General features: G+C 36.7%; 2 protein-coding genes across 2 annotated transcripts in view; one reads left to right on the forward strand and one right to left on the reverse strand.

Annotated features, from left to right (window-relative positions):
• LOC113058109 (arf-GAP with Rho-GAP domain, ANK repeat and PH domain-containing protein 3-like) overlaps positions 1-9,144 on the forward strand; it is a 32,152-nt gene extending 23,008 nt beyond the window's left edge. The window contains exons 20-34 of the mRNA XM_026225801.1: positions 369-532; positions 631-843; positions 1,617-1,722; positions 1,827-1,974; positions 2,242-2,310; positions 2,390-2,464; positions 2,806-2,923; positions 3,058-3,186; positions 3,947-4,083; positions 4,184-4,266; positions 4,348-4,383; positions 4,835-4,898; positions 4,972-5,115; positions 5,211-5,249; positions 7,932-9,144. Of these exons, the coding sequence (XP_026081586.1) occupies positions 369-532; positions 631-843; positions 1,617-1,722; positions 1,827-1,974; positions 2,242-2,310; positions 2,390-2,464; positions 2,806-2,923; positions 3,058-3,186; positions 3,947-4,083; positions 4,184-4,266; positions 4,348-4,383; positions 4,835-4,898; positions 4,972-5,115; positions 5,211-5,249; positions 7,932-8,333 (1,927 nt within the window). The 3' untranslated portion in view covers positions 8,334-9,144. The remainder of the gene's footprint in view (positions 1-368; positions 533-630; positions 844-1,616; positions 1,723-1,826; positions 1,975-2,241; positions 2,311-2,389; positions 2,465-2,805; positions 2,924-3,057; positions 3,187-3,946; positions 4,084-4,183; positions 4,267-4,347; positions 4,384-4,834; positions 4,899-4,971; positions 5,116-5,210; positions 5,250-7,931) is intronic.
• The window catches only part of LOC113058065 (WD repeat-containing protein 1-like), a 282,582-nt gene that overhangs the window by 223,313 nt on the left and 39,320 nt on the right, over positions 1-19,949 (reverse strand). The gene's annotated exons all lie outside the window — the stretch shown is intronic.

A 19,949-nucleotide genomic window follows, 5' to 3' on the forward strand; every position in this document is an offset into this window, starting at 1 on the left:
CATATTTTTACCAGAAGTGATGGGTTAAAGTTAAAACACCTTTATGGTTTTATTTCATTTCACTTCATAAGATGTTAACTGATGGACTGGAGAGGTGTGGATTATTGTGATGTTTTTATCAGCTGTTTGGACTATATTTCTGACGGCACCCATTCACTGCAGCAAGTGATGTAATACTAACTTTCCAAAATGAAGAAACAAACTCTCATCTTGGCCTGAGGGTGAGAACATTTTCAACAAATTTTCATTTTGGGGGGAACTATTCCTTTAATACACCTCCATGTTCTTATTGCAAATGATTGCATTTCATTACAACAAAGAAAAAGTCCCATTATTCTGTGAACAAAATATAATGCGTCTGTTTGCAGGACTCTGCATCTGCGGGGCATGGGCAGGACAGATTTCTCCCTGTGGTACACAGACATTCAGAAGGCAGCAGGAGGGAAAGGAAACACCCTGAAAGACCAGCAGCTCAGCAGAAATGACATCCCCATCATCGTCGACAGCTGCATTGCCTTTATAACTCAGTATGGTGAGAAATCCCTGTGCTTTGTACTGAAGACATTCCACCCGGCCTAAATAATTATTAAATGAATTAACATTGAAGTCCAAATGCTCTCTCTTACACAGGTCTGGGCCATGAGGGGATATACAGGAAGAATGGTGCCAAGTCCAGAATCAAGCTTTTGATGGAGGAGTTTCGTAAGGACGCCCGCAATGTGAAACTCCGTATTGGAGATAACTTCATCGAGGACGTGACGGATGTACTGAAAAGGTTCTTTCGGGAGATTGATGATCCTATATTCATGGCAGATCTCCACCCCTTCTGGAGGGAAGCTGCCAGTTAGTACCGTACACTTTCTTTGAAATGCCATTTAGAAATTGTGGGTTGTTTTCTGCATAATGTCTACGCATCTGTTGCATGCTTAAGATTGCAAACAATAGTTTTGATAGAACACATAAACTAGCATTCCAAAGTTTGGAGTTTTTATGTGAAAGTCTCTTATGCTCACCAAAGCTGCATTTATTTGATCAAAATACAGTAAAAACCAATAATTCTGTGACGTTTTATTAGAATTAGAATTTTCTATTTGGATACATTTTAAAAAGTAATGTTTTCCTGAATTTACAAATCTTTTATAACATTATAAAAGTCTTTACTGTTATTTTTGATAAATTCAATGCATCCTCACCTCAAACTTTTGAAATGGTAGTGCATTTTTTTGTTAAAACAAAATACTGTAATATATTCATAACCACAATCACAGTCAATGTGATGAATGAATAAAATTGCATAATTTTTGAAAGTACAAAAATTGCATCGGTAACACAAACAGATACCCGAAAAAGACAAATTAGACAACTTGTTTGCAAACTTTTCTTCAGTTAATTTTACAGAGTAATTTTAAGTGGTTTAAGAGTAATACAGTAAGATTCACACTGTACATGTCTTATTAAATGCATATAAATGCTTATTAAATGCATATTAAAAAAGTGGATTTTACAACCATAAACATGAAGTTTTGAACAACCCAGAACATTTGTATAACTGACAACAAACATACTGGATTTTGCCTAGTTTGAGTTGTCTCAGTGATTTCTCATACTACATGCAGAGATCCCTCAAAAGCCACAGCGTTTGGACCGATACAAAGAGCTGATTCGAGGGTTACCTCGGGTCAACAGAACGACTTTAGGAGCTCTCATCAGTCATCTCTTCAGGTGAGTCTTTCTTCTGAATCTGCTTCAGCCACGTCTGGTCTGTGTTCATTTCTAGCAGCTCTCACATGTCTTTCTCTTCCTCTCTCTCTCTCTCTCTCTCTTAGGGTGCAGAAGTGTGCTGATCTCAATCAGATGTGCACTAAGAACCTGTCCCTGCTTTTCGCTCCCAGCCTGTTTCAGACTGATGGCAAAGGGGAACATGAGGTTAAAATCATACAAGACCTCATCGATAACTACTTGTATATATTTGATGTAAGTGAATAACTTCATTGCATGATATTATAGCAAAAGTATAGCAGCATCATGGCGAAGAGGGACAGTACTTATAAATACCATGGAACAAATTAATCAATTCATTCTGAATATCATGCACATTTTTGAATGCTATAGAACCCCAGTGGTATAAAAATACAAAAAACATAGTAGTACCATTTTTTTAAAAATTTTGTGGAATGCAGTTTTGTGTAAATGTGAATAATTTTGATGCTTTTTAAAGGTTTATTTTTTGTGTTTGGTCAGATCGATGAAGAACATCAAACTCAGATTGAACTGGAAATCAGTTTGATAACCACCTGGAGAGACACACAGGTAGAGTAAAAAAAATAAAAAATAAAATAAAATTATATATAGTATTATATTTGAATAAAGTTTCATATGTTTCTTCCAGCTCTCACAGGCAGGGGACTTGATTATTGAAGTATATTTAGAAGAAAAGTTACCAGACTGTTGCATCACTTTGAAAGTAAGTAATCATATTTGAAAAAAAAAAAGAAAAAAGAAATATATATATATATATATATATATATATATATATATATATATATATATATATATATATATATATATATATATATATATATTTATGCAATTTTCTGAAACACAAAAATGTGTATAAAATTATGTGTATATACATCCCTAGGCAGGATTTGATTTCAACATTTATTATTATGCTAGCATATAGATGGCCTCAAAGCTAACATACATAAAATAATATTGTGAAAAAAAAGCATACATTTTTATTTTATGTTGCTGTTGCACAGCAGTACCACACGGTGGCAGACTCAAACCATTACTCTCTCACAGGTGTCTCCCACAATGTGTGCTGAGGAGCTGACCAATCAGGTGCTGTATATGAGAAATATTCCTGCAGGGGAAAAAGAGGTGTGGATGACCTTTGAGGCCATCGAGGAAGGAGAGCTTGGTAAAAACAAAATGCACACTATTCAACACAATTTCACTTCAGTCACTACTGAAGTTTATCAGACACTGCAGTGCAAGCAATGTTTTTTAAGGCCGGGAGAAACAATAGATAAATGCAGGATGTCATTTCTGCAGAGCGACCTCTTCACCCCAAAGAGTTGGTTCTGGAACAAGCGCTACAGTGGTGTAAAATGGCCGATCCCAGCTCGGCGTATCTGGTGGTGAAGAAGGTGCCTAGAGGAGAAGCTATTGACATCTTCACAGGTGAATGCATTCTCATTTCATTAGATTAAATGACTTTCAGAAAGTATAGTGACGTGTTGAATATTTTCTTGAGTATTTGATCCAAAAATGTTTATAAGTACAAATATTCCATTTAGTCTCTCCACTAACTTGAGGAAATAAAATGCATAAAAATTGCAATGCTTTTCAAAAGTTTGAGATTTTTGTTGTTTTCAAATAATGTAATGTATTCTCTATTATGCATGCATTTAAAAAGTAATATTGTGAAATATTATTAACCTTCCAGACAACAGATTTGAATTTATTTTCAAATGTATTTTATTCCTGTGATCAAAGCTGTATTTTCAGCATCATTACTCAATTCTTCAGTGTCACATGATCCTTCAGAAATCAATTTAATGTGATGATTTGGTGCTGAAAAACATTTCTTAAATGAAAAGCTTTTGAAAATAATATTTTAAATATCTTTTAATAATTTTTTGCTTAATATTTATTAATGTATCCTTGCTAAATACAAGTGTTAATATCCTAAAAAAACCTCCAAACTTGTGAACAGTATATTATGCAAAAATTTGAAAAAAAAAAGAGTGGAAAGAAAATATATCACATTGTCACATTGAATTATTACTACACACAGCTATTACTATACATCTCTGAAGCCGTATTTTGTCACATGTAAAAAAAGAAAAAAACGATTTACCTCGTTACAAAATTGTACAAAATGCTACAGCTGTGTTGTTGTTGACCTTGTGTCTGAGTGTCTGTGTGTTGTGGGCTGCAGCTTATAAGAGTGAGATAGTGAAGTCTGGAGTGCTGAAGTGTCGGGAAGAGCCGCCCAAACTCTTGCAAGGAAACAAATTTCAGGAGCGATCATTTCAAATTAAAGACCACAGATTGCTCCTGTTGAAGGACAAAAAAGTATGTATAGACTTCACCACCATCTTCTACTTTACAGCATGTCAGAAGATTCTGTATGAATGAGAAGACTAAAAATAAAAGCATCTTTCCTACATCACAGAGCCACAGACCTGAGAAAGAGTGGCAACTGAAAACCTTGAAGATTTACATGGGGATCAGAAAGAAGTTAAAACCACCTACAAAGTGAGATGCACATCCAGCAATATGCTTCTTTTCATCAGTGAACTTGATGGAACTTTAAATAACAAACATGTTTCCTTGCAGATGGGGATTAACAGTGATGCTGGACAAACACCAGTTGTAAGTTGTTGTTTTTATATACATACATTATATACATACACACACACATATCTATATATACACACATGTTATATACTGTACTATAAGTTCCAGTTCTCACAATTAAAATTAGCATGCATATTACTTGCATACTGGCTGTTTATTAGTACTTATAAAGCACATAATAATGCTTTATTCTGTATGTCCATATTCTAAAGCCCTTAATCCAAAACTTAACAACTACCTTGCTGACTATTAACTTGCCGAAAATTTGGAGTTTTAGGCAAAATCATAGTTAATAGAATTAGTCCCCAAACTGAAGTGTGACCGTAATAGTGTGTATTATAGGACATAAGTATGCATGCATTCAAAAGCATTATATATTACTTTGCAATGCATTGCACAAGCTTGATAGAAAGTGTCTTATGTATAGCAACATAGTGAACAGTAATCACTCTCCTTGACCTCACAGGTACCTCAGCTGTTCCTGTGAGACTGAATTATGGGACTGGATGACGAATTTACTAAAAGCACAGGTACAGCATGTTTTAAATTGAACGTTTATCGACATTTCAGAGCTGTGTCTTAACATTAACATCCCTCCCTCAGAATGATGATTTGCGTCCACCTGTGATGAGACGCCACTCTTCCTCTGACATTTCCAAGCAGAAGTTTGGCACCATGCCTCTGGTGCCCATCAGAGGAGAGGAGAGCAATACCAACTCCACCATGCTCTCCGCCAATCAGACTCTGGTACGACACACAGGCGTCCTCCAGTGGTTCAGTGCATGTAATGCTCACTTGGTCTTTGCTTTGAGACTTAACTTGTTGTCTGTGTATTTTTGCAGAGGAAGCTCCACACGAGAAGGGCTCTCTCAATGTTCTTTGTAAGTATTTCTCTTGTATCTGCAGATTAATCCAATGCTTTTTATATAACAATTACTTTAAAGGAATAGTTTAACCTAAAATGAAAATTTGCTGAATATTTACTCACCCCCAGGCAATCCAAGATGTAGATGAGTAAATTTGAAGAAATTTTGCATTACGTCACTTACTTGCCCACCGTTGAATCCTCTGCAGTGAATGGGTGCCGTCAGAATGAGAGTCCAAACAGCTGATGAAAACATCACAATAATCCACACCACTCCACTCCATCAGTTAACATCTGGTGAAGTGAAAAAAAGCTGCGTGTTTAACATTTTTAACTTCAAATCATTACTAGTTTTCGATCCATAACATTGCGTTCTCCTGTGAAAAAGTATTCTTGTCTGAATCAGGAGAGAAATATGCATAAATCAAACACAGTTTACAAGCAGCTCAAAACAGATCTTGGTGGATTTTGATGTAAGATCAGAATAGGAGGTGGACTTTTTCATTGGAGGAAGAGTTATTATAGATTATGGACTTTAGACAGAAGTGATCATTTAAAGTTATAATTATGGATTTTATTATTACAAATACACAAATTTTGACTTCAGAAGACATGGAGGTTGGATGGACTGGAGTGGTGTGGATTACTTGTGGATTATTGTGATGTTTTTTTATCAGCTGTTCGGACTCTAATTCTGACGGCACCCATTCACTGCAGAGCATCCATCGCTGAGCAAGTGACATAATGCAGATAAAGAAACAAGCTCATCTTGGATGGTCTGAGGGTGCATACATTTTCAGCAAATTGTCATTTTGGGGTGAACTATTCCTTTGATGTTCAGTTTCACACCTTTGCATACAAGCTTTGTTGCCATTTCTTCAACACAATCAGTCACAATTACTCTGATTACAGTGGCTGGCCAAAATGTAAAAGTAGGAGGTTTGGAATGTATCAAATGACTTTTGCGTCTAAAAGCACTCAGAAATTCAGGAGTGAGTTTTACAAAAGAAGCCTATACTTAATGTAGGAATTCCCTTTGACTTCCTCGGCACTTCCCCACATTCCTGTTGGGAAGCAGGGTTTCCTGATATGACAGGATGCATTTGGAGGAAGAAAGCTTCTAACTGCATTGTTCTGCAACTGTAGCCTTGAGGGAGGGCAGGGAGCTCGGTTCACCTCTTGTGTTTAGGGGAAAAGACACAGCTTCTGGTGTATCCCGGCCCAAAAGCTTGCACAAGCAAATTGTCTGCGGGCTGCATGCTTTTGTCCTCAATGAATCTGCCAATTATCTTGATGATGTCTCTCTGATACTGAGACAAAAGTTTCAACTCAGAAAAAGGAAGTAATTTGTTTTGAACATTGTTGAGGGGCGAATCCCTTTCTGCGTATGTCCCGCTAACCACAAATACCTCTTTTGTTCGCATAATGGTAGATCATCTAATTAGACATCTAACAGATCAGGTATTCTCATGAGATAACAGTCCCCAGTGTGTTCAGAACCTAACACCTGTATGGTTAAGATCTAGTTTTATTATCTTCGTTCACGATACTGATTTGCTTTGGATGTACACATCTGTGTATGCAAGCTCATATGCTTGTATTTTCTAAACCGATAGCTTCATAGTTTGGTCTGATTGGTTGAGCTTTACATTCAAAGCTGTTGTAAAATAGAAGATAGTAGATAGTATGTATGCATGTATTCATTTATTTCTTTATTAAACAATATTTATAACATATATATATATATATATATATATTGTTGTTTATTTTCTATGTAAATTTAAATGTAATGTCATACTTCAACAACAACAATTATAACAATAAACGCATAACATAGTAATAGTAGTTTAAAAAATTATAATTATTATTATAAGGTTCTTATAATAGTATATTCTAGTATATTCACTATAATATATTTATGACTAATTTTGTATATATATATATATATATATATATATATATATATATATATATATATATATATATATATATATATATATATATATATATATATATATATATATATACACACTCATTTATATATTAAGAAAATTCAAAGATAAAACATTATTTAATAATAATTTAATTATAATAATATACTTTAGTTATTTTATAGTAGTGTGTAGTATAAGGTTTATGTAATGGTATATTCACTATATTAGGGCTGATTTAATAGTTAATAAAAACAAATGTCATAAAACAAGAATATAATAATAATAATAATAATAATAATAATAATACTTATTATTACAAAGTGTGTGTAATATTTTAAGATTCATTTAAAAAGTCTTGCTTCATATAGTTGCATAAATATGTAAGGTCATACAACAACAAAAACAATAATAATAATAATTATCATTATTATTATTGTATACCACAACTATTATTATAATAATAAAACACAATATGATTGTAGTATACAATAATAATAATAATCATATTAGCAATAATAATCATAATAAAATATTGCTGTTATAACTATTGATCTTTTTATTATTATTTTTAAGGTTCAAAACCTTTGTGTAGAGTTTTTCAAAACTATTTCAGAACTGTGTTAAAGTGACTGTAGTGGATGGCCTTTCATTGGTTTAAAGGCTTCGGCCCGTACAGTTAACTGATTTGATTTGAAATGCACTACAGATATCTTTTTGACCAACTGGTATGTCTTCCCATTGTCTTTTTTGTTTTTCCTACTCAGCCCATGAAGGTGCAGCAGGACTCGTTTGAGGAGCGCATTGAAAGCTCGGAGCCTTTGTACGAGGAGGTGGGCGACTTCGGTCTGCAGGTGCTCAAGTCTTTGGAAACTAGCTTCCTGTCCAGTGTTCACACAGAGACACAGGAGGTGCCAGCACGGCCCGTCAGCCTCGGACAGAGGAAGGCCTTCTCCCTGGAACGCATGGTTGGATCAAACCCTGTTCACTCTCTCTTATCCTCTGGCGAGTCTATAGACACTTTGGGCCAGGAGGACTCTCTGCGTGTCCCAGGTAAACACAGGTCCCACAGATCATGTAGCCCCCAACAGGAACTGCTGTTACAGGAACTCTCCACGATGTTCAGCAAGAAACCAGAGTCTGAAGAGCAGCGTGAGAACCTCACCTGAGCTCCGAGACCAAATCAATCTCAAGAGCAATTTGCTTTCGAACTAGATATCACTGTTAATATATATATTCCCATGTGTGAGTGTTGTCTGAAATTGGCTAGTAAGAATCCAGTATTAAATTGATTTCATTTTTATAAACATAAAGTATTGTGCCAAAGCAGTCAGTGAAATTAAAATATGAGTCTGTGAATCTGTGCTAGAAATTATTTTGTATGAATTGGATAAATCTGTTTTGTGCATTTGTTGACTTGTTACACTGAAACTGACCGACCTCTCGAAATTTCTTAAAAATGTCACATGATATTTTATTCTATTATTTGTACCTAAAGGTAAAATTACATTTCAGCTCACTTTCATAACTGTTTTTTAAAACACATTTCTTGGCTCAGTAACATTGTTCTCTGTATAACAGTTAGAAATGCAAGTAAAGCAAAGCATATGCAGTCTGTAACATATAATCAGTGGTCTTATCAGCAGAGAAAAAACATTTAGAGTGATATTCCTGAACTGCAGACTGATTAAATGACTACTGTATGGGTGCATTTCACTTCATCTAGACGTATACAGTGTATTATATTTATTAATTTATTTATATAGACTATTTGGTTTATTCTCATATTTCTAAGTGTTTGAAGGAACATTAGCAGAAGTTTTGACAGTAACAGTAGAGGGCAGTATAGATACAGCTCATGATGTCCTGACAATCTAAAGCTTTTTTTTACTGCTGATTTTCACTCCTCTTTACAGGCGTTTATTAAAGGCATGTACAGTTCTATGAATTCATAACAAAATAAATCTGTTCTCACCCTGATTTTTTTTTTGTTCTTTTGTATTTTAATAACATTTTTTATTGTTTCTCCAATTAATAAAGTATCAGTTGTTTTTAACCCTATTTTTAAAGAAGATCATACATATATGAAGCACTGCTACTGTAATGAATTATTTACTGCTATATTATTCCTGTATAATTTCCTGTTATATTTAATACTAAAATGTTTTTCTATTGTTATGGCATGTTTTCAGTCAATATCGGATACTTTGATATGCATCCATTTTTTTATATAATTTTTTTTATAGTTTATTGCATAAAAAGTCTCGCATTTTGATTAATTTAATTCATGTGTGCTTAAGTATTTTGAATTGTCTTTATGTTTTTAGCTGCTGAGATCTTAATAAATGCAGTGGCATCAATATCAAGATTGTTGGTGGTCAAATAATGTGTTTAGGGTAGAACTAATATAAATAGGTTTGAGGTGTTGACTTGAATCTTCAGATGCGGTTAAGGAATCCGTTTGAGTAAAATAGGATTATTTTTGGTTATAAGATCAAGCATGTAGGCCTGGCTGAGGATCAGTCAATCACAAGTGACTTCTGGGAAGATTTGACTTTAAGAGTAATCTTATTATCCATGCTGTTAACAGGACACCTCTGAAGTAACGCTGTCATGAAGGAGATGCCTCTCATTTCCTTTTAGATAATCCTTCTCTATGTCCAAATCAGTCAAATATTAGTTATATTTGTAGCAAATAATTGTTCCATTTAGGATAAATAAAAAAAAGTAAATTATTGTCATCATGATGTCTGATGATATGAATGTGATTTAGTTTTTGAGAAATGGAGGAGACTTATAAAAAAGGTTTTGAATGACATTTTCCCGCGTAACTAAAAACTGAAGCTGGGGTTTTCATGAAGTTGTAAGACACTGAACCCTTTTATGAGAATACTAACAATTAAATGTCACCGATTTCATGGAAAATACAAATTTCTGAGATATTTGAAAGTTCCTATAAATCAAACACTTGACTGAGATTTGGCAATATGAGGCACTTTCCATGACCTAGTTTTTTTTTTCTTTTACCATTAGATGCATAAATGCCACATATTTGTTACAATAATTTATATATGTTAGATAATATATATTTTCAGTAACATTTTATTTTAAGGACCAAACTCTCACTATTAACTTGTATGCATATTATTAGAATATTGTCTGTTTATAATTACTTATAAAGCACATATTAATGCCTTATTCTGCATGACCATACTTTAGATCCTATTAACAAGTAGCAAATTTGAATTTTTGTAAGGCATATTTTGTAAATAAGAGTTAAAGTGTATAAATGTCTATTCTGATGCATGTTTTCTGATTTTGATAAAGTAACACAAGCATAAATCAGGGTTCTAATATTATAGAGGAACTATATTTAAACATGTCCCAAGTTTGGTAAACCTTTTGAGGTTAATAATCAAAAGCTGTATTTGTGGAAATGATGTATGTTAAGTTTGGACCATTTTTTCCAGCATTGGTTTTCTAATGTTGCCACTTCCAAATCCGACAGAAAGAAAATGCAGCTGCAAGCTCATTCCCCAAACAGTTGGCAGAATGCACAGATATGTACCAGGAGTTTTTTTTTTTTTCATGAGCATTCAGAAGGCTCAGAGTGGGAGCTCTTGTTTGAGTTGCTTTGTACATTCGGGGTCTTTTCTAGGGAAGAAGGGACAGCAAAGACAAGCCCCGACAAGAGCTTAGGGGATTAAGTTCATTCTCACTGCCAATTGGTCACCTTCCCTGTGCCCTCTGCTAGGGCTCTCAATGTGCTGCAGTGTTTTGTGGAGGCTGATTCACTTCAGTGAACAATTATAAGAAACATCAGCTCCTCAAAAAGCAGGAGGAAAAATATCCTCGGGGTTTTAGTCCTTCATCGAGTACGAGAGGACAAAAAAAAAAGCTCTAAATCATGAAGTTGTATGCAAGCTGCTCGGCCCGCTAGACTCCAACAATGTTGGAGTCTAGAAGATCCTTTGTTCCAGAGTGTCACTTCTGTACATTTTCTGTACAAGAAAAGCAGATTATGAGGATTTGTTGTCAAGATTGTCAATCTAATGCTCATGTAACCAAAAAATCATGTTAATATGTCTATATCTGCATGAATAAGTCAACCGAGGAAGATCAAATCGTTTGTATTTTCAAGTGTTTCTTTCTCTTCTGGCCTGTTGAATCGCTTTGAAAGCAAATGTTGAGATGATGGACAGTTGTGGAGTGATGGCACGGCTCGGTCTTCTTGCACTGGGGACCCTCTTGTGAGCAAACACTTTTTGTTGAGTCTGTCTGTGTATGAGTACCCCACTCTGAAAGGATTCATTGAGTCCACGGATGAGTAACCTCGGGCCGCTCGTTCTTCAAAAGGATCCTCTAGTGTGTCTTTGAAAGCAGACTCCTTCAGTGTGAATCTGAAGGGGGACTCTACACCTATTTAACAGTGTTTTTGAAGTAAGCTTCGCACTCTGGGTGTCTGACCCAATGGATAGATAGAAGCTACAAAAAGGTGAAAAAACAGTAGGCTTACCGCAGAACGGGATCTCGTTTCAGTCTTGAGGACACGTTGCCTGTTTCCGCGCCCCAGGAAAACTGGGAGTAATTGGGACTTTTGTCTGAGTACCATTTCTTCAAAGAGAAGGGAGCCTCTTGGATAACCGCCATTATAATTGTCCTTTGGCCTGGCAATTAGGATTTGATTTAGATGGTCATAAACCAAACCCTTAACACTCGTTTAATATGACCCTGGAGTACAGTCGGACTGCTTTTGGGTGACAGTGATCATTACAACAAAATGCAATGGGGTCCATAATTCTGATGCTTTTATTTTGAAATGTTTCATTTCAAATTATGGTAACACTTTACAACAAGTTCCCATTAGATACATTTAATTAATGCTTTAAGTAACTAAGTAACAATGAGTAATACATTGTTGTTTTTATTGCCAGTATTTATATATATATATATATATATATATATATATATGTGTGTGTGTGTGTGTGATTGCCTTGTGTGTGTGTGTGTGTATAATTTATTATTTCTATCTTTGTTAACTTTACATAATAAAAATACAACTGTTAATTGTTGATTCATTTGATGTCAGGTCCATAGAAACAGACAAAACTTTGGATTTTAACAACGAAACTCGAAAATGAAAGGCTCCTTTGAGCTGTTTTTTGCTTGTGAATCGAGTTTGAGATTGAATCACTCGTAGCGCTTCCAGCTTAAGTGACTCGCTCAGTTGAATCAGTTTGTCTGTTCCTCCACTTTTTGCGCCTTCAGCCATGTTTACGAAACACAGTGGCAGCACTTCTACTGGCTTAGCTCGCTTTTTATGACATTAACGGAAATAAGAGAAAAAAGTATAATGTTTACAAATGAAAAATCCATATTTCCATTCCGAAGATAACTTCTTTCCATGTCTAAACATCCAACACGTCTACGAACATACTCAGGTGAGGTAACGTTAACCGCTTTACTGCTTATAGTGGCGTAGCCACGGGTGTGCCAGGGTGTGCCTGTGCCACCCACAGTGGCAGCTGGCACACCTAAAAATAGATGCAGAATTATTTTTTATAGTCTGAATAAAAAATGTTTACTAAGCTTGGGCTATTGTTGTTTACTTAGAATATATATATATATTTTTGTTCTGTTGATTCAGATCGGCACTTCGGAGCCTGTTCGTGACTCCGTTGATTCAGATCGGCACTTCGGAGCCTGTTCGCGACTCGGTTGATTCAGATCGGCACTTCGGGGCCTGTTCGCGACTCGGTTGATTCAGATCGGCACTTCGGGGCCTGTTCGCGACTCGGTTGATTCAGATCGGCACTTCGGAGCATGTTCGCGACTCGGTTGATTCAGATCGGCACTTCGGAGCCTGTTCGCGACTCGGTTGATTCAGATCGGCACTTCGGAGCCTGTTCGCGACTCGGTTGATTCAGATCGGCACTTCTGAGCCTGTTCGGGACTCGGTTGATTCAGATCGGCACTTCGGAGCCTGTTCGCGACTCGGTTGATTCAGATCGGCACTTCGGAGCCTGTTCGCGACTCGGTTGATTCAGATCGGCACTTCGGGGCCTGTTCGCGACTCGGTTGATTCTGATCGGCACTTCGGGGCCTGTTCGCGACTCGGTTGATTCAGATCGGCACTTCGGAGCATGTTCGCGACTCGGTTGATTCAGATCGGCACTTCGGAGCCTGTTCGCGACTCGGTTGATTCAGATCGGCACTTCGGAGCCTGTTCGCGACTCGGTTGATTCAGATCGGCACTTCGGAGCCTGTTCGGGACTCGGTTGATTCAGATCGGCACTTCGGAGCCTGTTCGCGAGTCGGTTGATTCAGATCGGCACTTCGGAGCCTGTTCGCGACTCGGTTGATTCAGATCGGCACTTCGGAGCCTGTTCGCGACTCGGTTGATTCAGATCGGGACTTCGTAGAATGTTTGAGATTTTTTTTAAATCAGATCTGGACATCGAAGTAGGAAGTGTTTGTCAAACAGTTAATTGGTGATAAAATGAATACTTGGACTTGAGGCTTTTTTTTTTTTTTACCTGTCGATTCAGCATGTACATGGACCCACACACAAATGTGGACACACTCTAGACGGGTGTGCCAGGTAGGGTGACCACCCGTCCCTCGTAGCGCGTGCGCGCACAGTGTTTGAAGCCCAATACATGCGTCCCACAAATTGTGTCACGCATAATCAATGCTTGCTCAAAAGGTTGGTCGCTATATCTGGAGTCACCAATCCGTCGATCGCGGTCGACAAGTCGATATTGGAAGCATTTTAAGTCGATCGCGAAGATTTTTCAAAATCGGAGAAAAAAAGGTGCGAGTTGGGAGGTGCGAGCGTCCGCTGACTGCGCGCGCACCTCCCGAAACAGACGAGACATTTATACTTGACACAACTGTTTTAGACTAAAAAACAAGACCATACAACTGATTTAGACGCGGGTGCCGGTGTGATGAGATGTTCTAATATCCGTCTGCTCGGGCATGATTGTTTTAGGCCTGTAATCGATTGATTATAGGGATGGCACGGTTTGCTGAAATAAAAAAACCAAACCGCTAGGTTCACCACACGCGGTTCGGCACGCGCTTCAACTTAAATCTGACAAAGCATCTGTAATATGGCTTGCTATAAATGGCACGTAAAAAAACATGGTTCAGCTAATAAATGTTTCTGTTGATGCATGCGCATTCTGGCTTCCCAGACATTACAAAAACATGAAAAAAAGATCTATATTGAGCAACTACAATTCATTTTAATCCTATAATTATATATTATAATTTATTTAAAGTGAATAAATTGTAATGAAAAATAAACAAAATGAAATAGCTAAAGTTCAAAATTATCGTATTTAGAAGAAAATTATTACATTTTACAATTAACTACATTTTGACACGACCTGCAAATTAACACTAGGAGTATGGTTGGACGGAAGCAGTGTGACAAAATACTATCCCATAATTTTGCACAGTAATCTGACAATAAATGTGGCACACCCAGATTTTCATATGCACACCCAGAGTCTCTTTTCTGGCTACACTACTGGTGAAAACACTCTAAAATGACGAGCTGCACCTCCAAATACATGTTAGATGGAAACATTGTGCGTTATAATCGAGTTTGTAGCTTAATTCACTATATTTTAAATAGTTTGACCACTGTAGCCTAGTTCAGTTGGTGACAGTTCAATGGGAAATCATTTGAAACTATCCAGTCATCTCGTACCATTAAAGTGAATGTTCGATTTATCAGAACTGTAATACATATTTGAAAATGTATTGTTGTGTCTGATTGTATTAGTCTATAGAGTGATAGTCAGAGGGAAAAGGCCAATGGGAAAAGCAGATGAACACAAAACAGCTAACTTGATTTTGACAACACTCCCTCCCCATCCAACTACCTCAATTTTTTTTTCATTTATGATTAAGACTTTTCACCACAGTTTCATGTCATCTAAATTGAATTGCTATTGCAGCCAATATAGCCTAAATTTGTGCCAAATTTACAGCAGTGGTTACATATACATATATTTAATTGCTAGGGACAGTGTAGTTGCTTTATATTGGAAAGGACATCTCCCTTGTGTCCCTAAATTCTAAGCCCTTGAGAAAATTTTGAAATTAATTAAGTAATTAAGATTAATGAATGTTTTAGAAATATGTTTCATTGTTAGTTTGTGACATGTTAACTATAGTAATCCATTTATCTTAACAAATGGAAACTTATTGTAAAATGTTACCTCATCACTAAATTATATTATTAGCAAATCAGTTTGAGTGTAATGTTGAATTAAAACATTTTCAGAATGTCTTTTTAGTATTGGGTTGCTACCCTTTTTGTTTAATGACAGCTACACAGCCGTCATTAAAACAAAAATGTATCAGTATATATATTGTATTGTTATTTATCAATAAATACTGTATATATTGAGCTGAATGAACTCCACAAGTTTGTGTAAAACCAGATGATCATGCTTTCAAATACTAAAGCTTCCTTTTTTTTGGTCCCAGATTTTGAATGTGGTCTTATGTTTTTTTGGATCACATAATATAATGGAGCTTCAAGAGATGCCACAGTGATTTCATGTTTCAACCAATCGTTAAATTGTTAAAACAATTTGATAGAAGAAAAATCTCTGAGAAACTCAGAAGTCACCTTGAACTTTTACTGACACCTACTGGAGTGGATGTAGCATTGAGCAAAAGCAAAAGTTATCAGTTACTGTATCACTTTTACCATTGTAGAAAAACAGAAGTATAGCAGACATGATTGAATTCTATGAGCAAAAGTGTTTAATAAGGTGTTCATGAGATAAAGTAAGTAGTACTTGTGGTCATGTGATCTCAAAATGCAAGATGACCTGGATGTAAATTAAAACAGCTTTTTTAGGGTACTGACTACTGATCATCAACACAGGATTTTAAACATAATTTTCCATACACTTTTCTTTCTGTTTTTTTATTGGCAAAACTCTTGATGATGACAATACTGAATGCACCCACAGTATAACAGTAATGCAGTTTAAGAAGTAAAAGTAACATGTTTAAAGCAGTGTTCACACTACACTTTTTTTGCTCAATTCACTTCCATTCATATGCATGCAAACTCTTGTAATAATGCAAGTTCATGTGAAGAAGTGTCACAATTTGCTGTATTCCAAAGTTCAAGTTTGGTGAACTCTGAGCTTTCAAATTTGTATCAACCTCTTAGCCGAAATTGCTAGGAAGTTTCACAAAAAATACGAAGAACCAGCAATTAACATACTGAATTAAACAAGAAATTTTAAAGTAGACCATTTCACGACCATTTCTCGTGTGACTGCCCCTTAACAAATAAGTGAAATTGTTCCTGTGTGACCTTGAAAAAGTATCGGAGCACCTGCACATTTTTTATGATCACGGCATGTGTGCATGTTAATTAGAGTACGATTTGTTTTTAATTATCTGAAGACCAAACGTCCCCCACAAAACAATGCCATCCTGTTAGTTGCCCCAGTTATTTAAAACAACTTGAGCCTGTTTTGATGCGCTCAAGTTATGCAAATCTGCATGCTGATGGCATTGTTGCACACATACATCCCTGGAGGGATGAGCCTGTAAACACCACCTCGGCCTGAATTTCCCCCTCAGCACCCAGTCGATAAATAAAGGCAACGTTAAAGGGGTCTAATCCCAGGGATGACCCCGCTTTGTCACGTCACCCTCTCCAGAGCTGAAGGGGGACGGGTGGGGAGAAAAATGGGAGAAAACGCTCCACATTAAATCCACAACAGTGCACGTCTAAGCTGTCACCTCTGTAAATGACCTCAGGCCTCGAATGGGGAAGACAGCAGAAAAGGACACACTTTATAACTCGGGTTCAATTCAGCCCCGAAGGCCCCACCTCTTATTTTGGCTGCACAAAGTGTTGTTGCCGGCTTCTCCGTACATTAATCTTCAACCCCCCACTCCGTCCCCCCTCTCCACTTGGCCGGCTCCCTCTATTGTAGCCCGGCTCATTGTAATGTGAGCCTGACTTCATCTCTATGCACCGGCAGGCAGGACTGTCTTTTCCTCTGTCCTGCTCTCCCCCCTCCTTCGCCTCGTACCCCTGCCTTAATTGCCTCAGACCACCAGTATGTTGCGGCTGCAGATGTCTCTCTCCTTAATTTGTGTAGGGAGCACAATCAGCCCCATCTGCTGCAGTTTTTCCTTTCCACCGGCAGCCCCCCTACCCGAAGAAATCACCTCTGCTCTCCCTTAAGTCTCTGTGGTAAGCCCCCCTACCCCAGAGCCAAAAAAAGCCACAACTCTTACTCCTCCTAAAGAAAAACCTTGTCAGTGGGGCTGGGATTGAAAGCCTATCAAAAAGCTATAGAAGAGTGCTTTGCTTCGGAAGGGCACAATCGAGGGTTGGTGTGAAATGAGGGCCCCCTACCAGCTTACTTTTCTCCAGTGCTACTCCCTGTCAGGCCTCTGAAAGAGACTCGGGCTGCAGAATCGCGGACAGATGGGAGGACTTTAGGGAGGAATAATCAGAACGCGCCATGGCCGATAAAGGTAGTGCGTAGCGCCGTTGTTTATACAAAACAAAATAAAGTACACAAGCATAAATCCTCTCAATGGGCCGTGTGACACTTGGCCAAAGGCGAGCAGGCGGGCGGGTGGATGGCAACCCCCCGGACTTGCGCTGATTCAATGTAGTAGGGGAGCAAATGCAGATGGTGTGTAACAAGGTGGGCTTTTCATTTTTTATATTTTTTTCTGAGATTACATATTAAAAAGTTACCAAAGCGAATTCAAAAATAGACAAAAAGGGCAATTACTCTTAAAGTGACAGATGAACAGAATGGGCATTTCGACTGACATCTCCACTCCCAAATGCACATTGCGTTGCATTGGTATGGACACACGAGAGTTGGGAATGATTGATGGTGCATTGGAAGACAAGGGAACTCCCTTTTTTTGTGCATTTTCATAATTTCCAGAGACGACTTTTGTTGCATCAAACAAAGCTCTATCTATTATTTTTTTACTCAGCTAAAATGAGGGTGTGAGATGAGTGAAGCCAGTGTCACCCGTGCAAACCCTTATTATGAAGGGTTCAGTGAGCATTTGTGTCAGTTCATGTGTGCAAATGATTCTCTTTTCATCATTTTATTTCAACTCTAATTCAAAAGATATTGAGGACGTTTGCACAGATTTGTGCAAATGAACGGTTTGAATCATGCCTGAGGTTTTGAGCTGTTCTGCTTGTGGATTTTTGTACGTCTGGACAGTTTGCATGTAAAACAAACTTGTTGTACAGCATGTGTCACACAAAGCAGTTCCTGAAATCATATGCAAAAATATATGCATCCTAATAAATCATATAGGTAACACTTAATTTGAAAGTCCACCTTAAACATTCTATATAAGAAACTATGTCAGCTAACTCTCAGTAGAGTATTAGTAGACTGTCAGCTTAATATCTGCAAACACTTTATTTTGATGGTCCCCAACAGAGATTCTACTGACTTTAAGTTTGCAACTATGTCAACTTATTCTACTAACCCTAACCATAATACTAACTAATAAGTATAACTTAATGAAAGTTAGTTGACATGAAGTTGGAAAGTTACTTATAGCCACTAGAATGTCTAAGGTGGACAGTGCTGGGAACATTACTTTTGTATTTGTAATTGTAGTCCATTACTGATTCAAAATTGCATGACAAAAATGCTAGTAACATAATCCATTACACATTTTAGGTAATATAATCAGACTTTACTTTTCACTTAACTTGTTTATCACATTGAATTAATTTGGATAATCTTGTACCATATATAAAAATACAAGGAGAAGATTAAATTTTAGTTAACTGCATGTCATGTGACCATTTACCAATGTCAGAGATCTGTGCAAATCATTTAAGTTTTTACATAATGAAACTAAACAGATAAAGCAGAATAAACATAAGACCTTAAGCAGATGCAGTAGACTAATCAAGTAATTCTAACTCAAAATCATTAGTTCACATCATTTATTATTGGGTTAATTATTAACCTATTAAATTTCCAGGGGTACTTCAATTAAATATATTATATGAAAGAGGTTCGGCCGAGACTTTTGTGTAATTAAAGCCACCTGACTAGTGACTGGTCTTTGTGTGAATATCCATGGAACACTTTCTGAAAGCGATAGGATATTTTTTGGAAAGGAAAATTAAAGATGAAATAGAAGAATTAAGGAGAATCAATAAATGATGAATAAATTATTTAGCTATTTTGTGAATAATCTTTAATCATGTAATCAATATAAATGAACCGTAGTCTTATTATGAATATTTTAAAATGTAGTAAAATGTAATTATTAGTATTAACATTTTGGAATCTAATTACATAATCCAGATTACCCAGCACTGAATGTGGACTATTGAAATGCACACTTCAAACTTTTTTCACACTTTTGGAACATTATGTTCATGTAAAACTCAAAAAATAGAATCTTGTTGGTGGTTGCCAGGGCATTACTATGTGGTTGTTAAGGTGTTGTGAGAGGGTTGTAGTGTTTCCTCGGATGTTCCGGGTGGTTGCTAGGTGGTTGGTTACTAACCATGTCAAAACAGCAATGGTGCCTCTGTACTTCCTTGTGATTCCAGCCACACATGCAGGAACTGGAGCTCAGCCCTGCGTCATGGTCGCTTCCAAACCAGTGACAGTTTGTTCTCAATTAAATGGTTTTGCATAATGTTGAATGGGTGTTTTGCAAACTTCCTCTCTGCCATGGGTTTTCATATGTTTAATTTCATTTCATTATTTCAATGAACAGCT

Source organism: Carassius auratus, chromosome 39 (genome assembly GCF_003368295.1).
Source record: "Carassius auratus strain Wakin chromosome 39, ASM336829v1, whole genome shotgun sequence".
Classification (NCBI taxonomy): Eukaryota; Metazoa; Chordata; class Actinopteri; order Cypriniformes; family Cyprinidae; genus Carassius; species Carassius auratus.